The 11,199-nt window shown below is 35.6% G+C and overlaps 1 protein-coding gene across 1 annotated transcript; it reads right to left on the bottom strand.

Annotated features, from left to right (window-relative positions):
- Positions 1-5,979: 5,979 nt before the first annotated feature.
- On the bottom strand, positions 5,980-8,295 carry LOC107913612 (NADH dehydrogenase [ubiquinone] iron-sulfur protein 5-B). Its single transcript, XM_016842266.2, has 2 exons — positions 7,948-8,295; positions 5,980-6,294 (listed from the first exon to the last, which is right to left on the bottom strand). Exons 1-2 carry the CDS (start codon positions 8,095-8,097, stop codon positions 6,193-6,195), a joined length of 252 nt encoding a protein of 83 aa, XP_016697755.1. The 5' UTR covers positions 8,098-8,295; the 3' UTR covers positions 5,980-6,192.
- Positions 8,296-11,199: the final 2,904 nt, after the last annotated feature.

Here is an 11,199-nt window from a genome sequence, read left to right on the forward strand (position 1 = left end):
ACCTTTATGTTTGGTAGGTATACTCATCGGCTATTGCTTGCAGTGGCACAAGATGGCGGTGGGAGAATTCTTCCAATTGCATTTGCAATAACACCGGGGGAGTCGTCTGATGACTGGGATTTCTTTCTCTCTAGGTTAAGGAGGCATGTGTACCCCCAACCTGATATCTTTGTTATTTCAGATCGGGGCACCGGTATACTGGCTGCATTTTATCGACAGGGAAGCTTATGGCAGCGTACACACCATTGATATTGCCTAAGGCACGTTGCTTCCAACTACTACAGGCAATATCCATCTAAGAGCGAACGACGACAAGTGACCAACATGGGTATTTAGTCTCTATCTATGTTCTTTCGTTTGTCAATTTAAATTAGTTGTAAATGAAGAAGTGGTATGTAATATTCGCTATGAACTTATATTGGCGGGGTATGAAATAAATAAAGACCGTTTCCACGAGATGTTGGCAAATTTACATTCAATTAATGGAGAAGGCGTGGACTACCTTTGCAACATACATTTCGAATAGTGGGCACAAGCATACGACGGCGGCCTACGATATGGTCATATGACCTCAAACCTGGCTGAATGCATAAATTCTGTTCTAAAAGGAACGCGCCATCTACCGATAACATCGATTATGCGAGAGAGATATTTTCGTTTGGCGGCGCTATTTCCAAAGCGAGCAGTAAGTTATGCAGACCAGATGCAGGGAGGCCATGTATGGTGCAGTAAGGTAGTTCAAGAAATTAACAAGGCCAAGGCGCGGGCGAACACCATGCACACAGTGTGTCACGATCGAGACAACTTATGGTTTCGCGTGACAGAGTTTGACAGACCGCACCAAGGTGTTGTTGGCGGGCAATATCGTGTACATTTGCGAATTAGGACTTGCGACTGTGGGATGTTTGATGCATTTCGTTATCCATGCGCTCGTGTTATTGCAGCTTGTCAGAATCTCCGCCTAGATTCGATGAGCTATGTGGACGAAGTGTACAAATTAGAAAATATGTACAACGTCTAGAGACACGTTTTCCCACCAGTCCCAGATGAATGTAAGTGGCTACCCGTATCTCTTGCTCCTTTTAAGCTGTTACCGGATAGAGAATTGTGTCGCAAACCAAAGGGTTAACCTTCCTCGACTAGAATACGTAACAATATGGATATCTGAGAAACAGCCAGCCAACAAAAGTTGTACGGATGGTGTAGGAATCCAGGCCATACAAGTCGATCATGCCCTAATCGCAATAGTTGAATGTAATTGTAAACAAATTATATTTTTTTCAATTATTAATTGATAATTGTATTAATTGTTAGTAAAATTATCAAATTATATCAAATTATTAATTGTTAGTACCAGTCAAAACATTTTTTCAAATCTAACATTATGTGAATGTAAAATTATTAATTGATAATTGTATTAATGATTAGTAAAATTATCAAATTATATTTAAGTTAAGGGTTAAGGTTTTAAAGTTAAGGGTTAAGGTTTTTAAGTTAAGGGTTAGGGTTTTTAAGTTAAGGGTTTAAAGTTTTTAGGTTAAGGGTTTAGGGTTTTAAAGTTAAGGGTTTATGGTTTTTAAGTTAAGGGTTAAGGTTTTTAAGTTAAGGGTTTAAAGTTTTTAGGTTAAGGGTTTATGGTTTAAAGTTAAGGGTTAGGGTTTTTAAGTTAAGGGTTTAGGATTTTTATGTTAAGGGTTTAGGGTTTTTAAGTTAAGGGTTAGGGTTTTTAAGTTAAGGGTTTAAGGTTTTTAGATTAAGGGTTTATGATTTTAAAGTTAAGGGTTAGGGTTTTTAAGTTAAGGGTTTAGGATTTTTATGTTAAAGGTTTAGGGTTTTAAAGTTAATGATTAGGGTTTTTAAGTTAAGAGTTTAGGGTTTTTAGGTTAAAGGTTTATGGTTTTAAAGTCAAGGGTTAGGGTTTTTAAGTTAATGGTTTAGGGTTTTTAGGTTAAGGGTTTATGATTTTTAAGTTAAGAGTTTAGGGTTTTAAAGTTAAATGTTAAGGTTTTTAAGTTAAGGGCTAGGGTTTTAAGTTAAGAGTTTAGGGTTTTAAAGTTAATGTTTAGGGTTTTTAAGTTAAGGGTTTAAAGTTTTTAAGTTAAGGGTTTATGGTTTTTAAGTTAAGGGTTTAAGGTTTTTAATTTAAGGGTTAGAGTTTTTAAGTTAAGGGTTTTGGGTTTGTCAATTAAATTATGCATTTAATTATAATTTATAAATTTATAAATTTTTAATAAATTAGTTTAGGGTTTTTAAGTAATAACTCAAAAAAATATCTATTTTATTACATCAAATAATATTAAAATATTTAAAAAATTTGTACAAATAAATTAAAATACAAATCAATCTCCGTGCCTGCCGAATTCAGTGTCACATGGCTGCCGTTGATGGTTACGCGCTGGATTCCTCCTTTGTCCAGCTTTTGGCGGTGGTTGTGGTTCCTCCAGCGGGGATTCTGGTTCTTCCGGTAGGGCATCTGGTTGTCAGAGTTGGTACGATTAGCCACTTTGATAGAATAATGAATGTGGAGGTGTTTGCATCACCAACGGCGACGGTGTTTGAAACCCATACGGTGGTGGGGATTGGTAAAAAGAAGAGCTCCCCGACGGCCCCTCTTGTGATCCCTCGTGCGCCGCTGGCCTATACATCGGCGGTCCACTCGGCGTAACAGGAAATGAAGCTGAACCGGGCCATTGGCTCCAACCTGCCATAGGACTCGAAAAAGGAAACATATAAGGGTCAGGATACATAAAAAGGGCTAGGAAACGCATCTGGCATCATCTGAAAAGGCTGTGCCGTGGGTATCATCGGTTGAACTGCTAGGTCGGGTGACTGTGCCGGTGCTCTTGTTGGGCCTGGTGATTGAGTGGCCGCTGATGATGGGTCGGGTGAATGTCTGGGCCTCGTTGAGGGGCCAACGTCGTCGTCCTGTTGTTTTGGATTTAAAGGCCCGCGTCTTTCCCTTTGGACACATAATTGTCGCTGCCTCTCCTCTGCCGACAGTAAATATAACTTGCCATGGATCCTAAACCATGGCATGTATTCCGGCACGCACGCTAACTCCGGAACGATGGTCGGTTCCATAGTAGGTATATACTCATACCGATCTTCCCACATTTCGATGCAATGGGACCAGAATCTCGGCCAATCCGTATGCAATTGCCGTAGGTCAATTTTGTGTTGATCATCAAACACCTCAGGTGCCACGGGAATCGGTTGTCTACATCTAAATTGCCGTAACACTTTGTCTGACTGGTGCATCTCCACAGTCGCATAGCTGATCAACGCGACTTTCGCGTGCCAAGCGTTTGGATTTTGTAAGAACTTATCCGGAATTACTGCCCGAATTTTCGGATCCTCATATGGTGTCCATTGAAACTATATGAACATGATAGAAATATTAGTTATATACATAATACTAAATACTAAATACTAAATACTAAATACTCAATACTAATCGATTAGCGAATGATGGAAATATCAATTTTATTTAATACTTACATGTGCTTCCGACTGTTGGTCTAATAGAAGCCATTTATCTTCAAAAGAGGTAGGTAATCGAGCATGACTTGCCGGATGGTTCCACCTAATTAAATAAATTTTTAGCATACTTTTATTTTTAAAAATCTACATAATAATTTTAAAATCTAATATAAAATTTACCTCGTTATGAGTGGGAATGTATATGGGTGGTCCACTCGAGGACGTAGAAATGGAAAGCGAAACCGTGCCCATGACTACAGTAGTGACAGGCAACCTCTGATTTTTTTTTTAGTCGGTCGCGTCACCCCGCACATCTCCAGATATAATGTCTCCAAGACGGTAGACCCCCAACTCAATTCACCAGCTGCTCTAAAATCAACAAGTTTCAGCAGCCATCTTAGATGTACGTGGCTCCGTGACAAGTCCGGCATCAGATAACCTCCAATTATCTGAAGAATGTATGCCCGAGCATATCGGATTCTTTCTACTTCGGTTGAATCATCATCCGAATCCGGGAATGTATCTCGTAACCAGCCCATCTCGATCTTACCTCCATCCATTTTCTCCGGAAGAGCGCCCAAAAGCTCGTAGCACACCGCTCCCCAATCACTAGATTGGGCAGACCCGGTGATTGGGTACCCGTCCACCGACAATCCCAATTGCAGACTAACATCTTCCAACGTGATAGTGCACTCCCCACATGGAAGATGGAATGTGTGCGTCTCAAGTCTTCACCTCTCGATCAACGCACTGATAAGTTTCGGGTCCACCTTGCATCCTCAGCCTACCGTCGCCACGTGCCAAAAACTCGCTTCCCGCAAGTAGTTCTCTACCAACGGTGATGGAGGAGCATGCATATTCCGGATATTGCATTCCAATATTCGATCTACAGACTTTTATAACAAATAATAAATTAATAATTATCTAAAAATGCATAAATAAAAAAATCTTAAATAATATTTAAAAATTAAATTTAACACTTACCATTTTCATTTGTTCGATGGATATGTGCTACTTATCAAGACGAGTCAATTCTCCGGCCATTGCTGAAATCGTACAAATTTTTACGATTTAAAAAATTTTTAAAAAATAAATTTTTTTTAAAATTATTTAAAAATTGGGATTTAAGAGAAATTTAAGAGGAAATTGAGAGCAAATTGAGATTAAATATGAATTTCAGAGAAATTTGGAAAGAATTTGAGAGCAAATTGAGAGGAAATTTAGAGAAAATTGAGAGGAAATTTGAGAGAGGATTAGTTTGTGAAAAAAAAATAAAGGGTGGGGGTATTTATAGATTTTTTTTTACCGTTGGGGGGAAACGGTCAAAAAAATGACCGTTGCATTGTTCACGCGCGGAGCAAATCGCGTCCCCAGGGGCGCGCTACGTGGCAACAAAGCGCGGCCACATAGTGCGCTTTCCTGACGTGCACACAAATTGCGCTTTCGTGGACGCGCTTTGTTGCCACATCAGCAAAGCGCGCTGACGTGGACGCGATTTAGGGGAAAAGGGCCCATTTCGGTAAATTTAAAAAAATGATTTTTTTTGGTATTTTGCCCGGTTTACTTGCGCATAGTGCAAGTAACCACCATTGAATTTAAATTCTTTCCAAATAAATTTTTTTTAAAAAAATTAGATCCAAACTCAATTAAAAAAATTAAAAAAATTATTTATAAAAAATTTAACTTTCAAGTTTAATAAATAAAATTCTTTTATTTGATCCAAAATTTTATATCTTTCTATTTATAGCATGATATAATATAATTTAGGCATAATGATTGTTTTTGGCCCTCCAACTTTATATAAAAGATCATTTTAGAATTTCATTTAATTTTTTGTTTTTTTAACCTTTAAATTTGCATTTTTTATCAAATAATCCAAAATAGATGAAAAATTTAAAGTTTGTTAACTTTGTTGACATGACCACATTCGCGTAGATGACATGTCAACATTTAACTAATTTTTTAATAATTAATGTAATTAAATTACACAAACTAATCAAGCTACTCGAACCAATTACTCGACCAATTCAACCACCGATTCAATTCTCAAAATTTCGCTTAAAACTGAGGAAAGGAACTTAAAATAAGCTCTTTTTTTCCCTAATCTTCCACTCATCTTATAAATAAGCAAACAATATAAAAAATGAATAATCATCATGAACTCATAGAAATATGATATGTTGTTCTTTTTTACCACGCTTGCTTCTAAGGAGGACATCCATGTCACACAAGGATATGTGATCATAGCAAAAACCAGATAGGTTACCAAATTTGTTTAGTTAGTTTGATCGGTTCAACCAATTTAATTAAATAAATTATTATTAAAAATTCATAAAAGAATGTTTTTTTAAGAGAACTAATTCTACAACTAATTTAATCGGTTCATACTGATTTACGGATTAATCAGTTTAATATCTCTCTCCAAACTAGTATCCCGATCAATTTCTGATCTAATCAGTTTAATCCGATTCAAACAACAATGCTCCTGCTGGAGGAGACTAAAATAAAATTCTCAGAATTTGAAAATTAAAGTCGCAAATATTGCTGTCTCATCCAGGTCTAGTGATGAAAGATTAACCATTGCCTCTGTTGCACGGGCTCAAAACAACAGTCTCCATTCCAAGGAACAGGAAATATAGGAAAGATCCAACAAAAATACAACAATCTCCATGCATTATTTTTCTTGGAAATTTGAATGATCACAAATTATCATCATGCATGATGGTGAACACCATCTCCGCCATCCTTTTCTTTTCGTGTGGCAGCTCTTATTTTTCGTTGCTCTTCCTTGTAAATCCGATTTCTTCGCTGAAACTGCAATAATTATCAACATTGAACAAAATGGATGTCAATATATAAATGAATCATAGCGCCATTTAATCAAACATCCACGTTGTTGTCACCACCAAGGATCATCGGATGAAATCATGAGATCTAAATTTATGAGGCCATGTCGAAATATAAAATGTCTGATTTTCTTTACCATTGACCTAAGCTCACATCTAACAGGGTTTTTGGAACCAACAAATTGGTTGAAGCGGTAGAGGCCTTCCCCCCTTAAGGGTGAGAACATAAGATCGAACCCTAGGAAGTGTAATTGTTGGGAGGGCTTTACCTTTAAACGTTCCTGACTCAACATAGATTAGTCTCAAGTCTAATAGGACTTAGAGTTGGAGAAGAGAACGAGAAAAGCCAAAATGAATAATATACATGAAGCTTATTTATCTTTCATGATAATGTACTCAAACTAGCTGCCAGCTGCCATAGGAAACCCAATAAACAACATTTGATAAAGAATATATTGGACTTTTTTGCCATAAATTAGACTTGTCAGTGCTTGACACATTTCATGATACTGTTTCCATATATTACAGAAAGTTGGACTTTGTGGTAGTTTTATGAGTATATTACAAAAATGTATGAACAAAACTACCACAAAGTCACAGCCATAATGATCCAGATATCAGGTGCTGTATCTCTAACACCTTTAGAACTAAAGGCTCTGGTTTGTAGGATACGTATAGTAATGTGGGTCGAAAGGCATATATTTATAAATTTGCAAGCTTAATCTATCACTCTAATACCTATACAATTCATTATGTACCCAAAGAAGTTAACTTTGAACTTTCTGTGCTGCTCAAGCTTATATGAGTATTATTACAAGCACAGCATATCCCATACACAATTCAAGATCCTATATATTAAATCATATCTTCCTTCTTATCCCTGCTTTTAAGTTGATGTCAGACTTTATCTTCTAGAAAACTGAATTTATACGGAAACAAATTTAGCAGATTCCCTTCCATAAGGAATAAAATATCAAATGAAATGGAAGAATGGGAAAGGAAATAATCAAATAATACAATTCTGCTTCCAGAAAGTAATTGATGGATATGAGGAATGAAATTGGAAATCAAAAGAGCAACAGAAGCTTCATGTATTGAAAAGTCAGATTACTTGTTACCACGAAAAGTTCAAAATTAAGATCAAGGTAAATGAATTCTCAAAAGTAATAAAGCTATCTACATCTGGATTATAATCCGATACTAGTTCATAAACAGCACTATGTTCATCAATATGGATCCAACTTGCGCTTTTTTTTCCCAAAAATTAGGGATTTAGAATAACGTTCAACCAAACAACACAACTCTACTCATTTGCAAATGACTGGCGAGAGAAACTAATTGATCCGATTCTAACCCATTTTGGAGTTTCGAGGACCCGCAAGGCGTGAAATTCAGTTCGCTCAAGAGTCAAAAAATCAATATTTAACAAAGCATGAAATGAAAGCCAAAACCATAATGTGGCGGATCATGAAAATGATCTGAGACTATTAATTAGACACTCCATCCGCAACAAGAAAAGGGATTAGGGTTTCACGACATTTCAAGGGAGACAAGTAGAATAAATCATAGAATCGAAAATAAGTTTAAAAATACAATTGAAATGGAAAGAAGAGGGAGATACCTCTTTGGAATGGTGGAGGCACTCGAGATAGTCTTCACGAAGGAGAGAGCAATCCTTGGGCTCTCTGCAACGGGACATGCACTCGCTGAAGTCAACCCAGAAATCGTAGCACCTTCCTTTAGTGCCATTGATTCCCCAACCGGATGCCATCTCTCTCTTTCTCTACCTGCTCGATCCGATGGATGGTAGTCTCAGCTCAATTTGATTGTGCAGAGAAGCGATAGACTCGATCTTTGTTAGTTTCAGCCTTTTCACTTTTCAGTAGATGCAAAATTACCAAAATACCAGACGGACATGTTTACGGGGTTACCCATGGATTGCGCATCCGGTGCCTGACTACTGAATTTTAGGTTAAATTTCACAAATGGTTATTAAACTAAACTTAAAATTACAATTTGGTCACCTAACTATCAAAAGTTAGGTTATGGTCACTCATATTTTCTGGTTATCTCATTTTAGTCTCTCTTTTCCTTTTTTTCTTTTTTTGTGAAAAGAAAACATTGGTAAAATCAAAAGCACCACTAGTTTTATCACTCTCAATGGCATCAACCAGATTTGTAGGAACTGTTGCAAAAACATTAACCCCCCTCCAAGTCCCATAGAGATCATCTTAGTAATCTGATTTGTAATATGATTGGTTTCGCTAGGAACATCTCTTACCATCCAATGCTCATTTCTCATTAACTTATGTTATTCACTAACTAAGTAATAAGATTACACGTCAATTCAATACGTAAAAACTAATTTCACTTTTTAATTATAGCTAAAATATCTTACAACTTTACTTAAACAAATAATTTTAAAATTAATTATAAAATATAATAAAATTCTAAAAAGTTAAAAAAATCATAGTTTAATCTTATACTTCCAAATGGTTGGAAAGAAAAAAATATATTGTTATCCCTCTTTGAACTCATTAAATTATGTAGACTTGGATGGATTTGGATGGCAGTGGGGTGCGGTGTAGTGCATTTAGCTTACTTTTTATCTTACGCTATAGTATCACTACAGTATCTAATCTCACCGTCACTGCTATTTTTACACTAACAACAAATAAACGCACTGTCCATCCAAACTCACCCTTAATAATTCATGCACATAATATTTATATTATTTTGTGTCATAATCATGATTAAATTATTTTATATTTATATATTATAATTAAATTTAAATTCACAAATAACTTGATCAAATTACATCTACAAATTGTATATATTTTAAATTTTATTCTTAAATTTTTATTTATTTTGAAGGTTAAAGATTTTCAAAATTAAATCTAATTTTTTTATGGCACACAATAAGAACATCTTACCATGAAAACAATAATAACTTATTTAATCGAATTAAAAGATATATTAAACTAAAATAAGCATGAATATAAATAAGGATATTGGTGTATGTCTCTACCACTCTGGAAAAATTACGCTAAGTCGATCATCATACAGAAAAACATGGTTCAGTCAACTTTAAGGATGACCTCGTTAATTTCCATATTGCCAAATATTGTATATTTATATGCACGTGGATTATACACGATCTACGCATGGCCCTTACACATCTCACATATGTCTCATGGGTTTGGGGGCTACACAAGTTTTCCTCAATTACTTTGGACTAGATCTAATTATGGGTCACGCTACGCACCCAAATTTGAAAGCCCGTCTAAAAAGTGAAATAATTTGGGTAAAAATATAGGCGTGAAAAATGAGTTAGGACAAAAAATAAAGCATGTTTTCTAAACGGGTCAAGTGTAACACCCCTTAACCCTTATCCGTCGCTGAAATAGGGTTACGGAGCATTACCAGACTTTTCAAATCAAATATGAACATTTCATACCATTTAACAAAAAATATTGTAAATAAATCATATTGTCCTTTTTATGCGTCCTCGAGGCCCAAAATATGTGTTAGAAACAAATCGGGACTAAACTGGGTACTCAGAAAATTTTTCCAAAAACATCAAAATTTCTCAAAGGAATAAGGGACACACGACCGTGTGCCCAGGACGTATGGCTCACACGGTCAAGAGGCACACCCATGTCTTAAACCGTGTCTAAAATTGAGTGCTCACTGACTTATGTCACATGGCCAAGCCACATGCCTGTGTGTTAGGCTGTGTGAGCATACTGACTTACAATATTAAGTTACAGGGTTCGCACGGCCAAGTCACACGCCCCTGTTCTAGGCCGTATGCCACACATGGCTGAGACACACGCCCGTGATTCTACCCGTGTGAAAATACCTGAGCATTCTGTTTTGAAATTTTAAAGTTGCAGGGGACACATGGCCAAATCACATGCCCATGTGTTAGCCGTGTGTCTCACACGGTCCAATCACACGCCCGTGTATCTGGTCATGTGTGTAATACCCCGAAAATTACTACAGTAAGAAAGTAAGATAATATCCTTGATATAGTAAAATAAGGAAGTAAAGTGATAAAAAGGGTAATATTGAGTTATGTCAACATTGGGAAGTATATTATGACATATTAATTTAAGAAATGATTAAATTGCAAAAGTGAGAAAAGTTTTGTTGCCCAATAGTAAATACTCAAAATTTGAGGGGTTAAAGTGTAAATACAAAAAATTTGAAGGACCAATAGTGAAAATATTTTAAGAGTGGAATAATCTTAGAAACTAAGGAAAATGGATGAATTAGGACCAAATTGAAAAGGTGAAGAATTTTAAGGGACTAAATTATAATTTTACCAAATTAAGTGATGACTCAATGATAGAATTTCAAAATATTATAAAGGGTAAAATGGTCAAATAGAGAGAGAGAATTCTAGACGGTAATGATGATGTTTGTGATATTTTTAATTAATTAATTAGATAAATGTTATTTAATTAATATTTTATTAAGATTTTTAGTATTATTTTATTATTAAATGATTAATATAAAAGGGAGGAAAGATGATGAAAAAAATCATCATCTTTTCCATGCAACCAACGTGAGAAGAGAGGAAAAGAAAGAAGTTTTCCTTTCTTTACAATTTGGTCCTCCCACCAAAAATTCATCATTTTCACTTAGAAATCAAAAAAATTTCCATAGCCACCAAGAGAGAAAATTGATAAGGAGGCAATGGGGAGCTAGAATATCAAGTTAGATTCAAGAAATAGAAGCTGGAGGAGAGAGAAAATCAAGTTAAAGATTGAAATCAATAGCACAAGGTAAGAAAATCAAGATTTCAATATATTTTTAAGTTTGATATTATTCAAAAAGCATGGAAATAATGTTATAGTAGAGTTTTATT

This window comes from Gossypium hirsutum, chromosome D08 (assembly GCF_007990345.1).
Source record: "Gossypium hirsutum isolate 1008001.06 chromosome D08, Gossypium_hirsutum_v2.1, whole genome shotgun sequence".
NCBI classification, from domain to species: Eukaryota; Viridiplantae; Streptophyta; class Magnoliopsida; order Malvales; family Malvaceae; genus Gossypium; species Gossypium hirsutum.

What these genes read in the sequence shown, in the direction of transcription:
- LOC107913612 (XM_016842266.2), bottom strand. Translation starts at nt 8,097, where the DNA reads ATGGCATCCGGTTGGGGAATCAATGGCACTAAAGGAAGGTGCTACGAT. An exon ending in GCCTCCACCATTCCAAAGAG is followed by an intron (nt 6,295 to 7,947) that starts GTATCTCCCTCT and finishes TAATTATTGCAG; the next exon opens with TTTCAGCGAAGAAATCGGAT.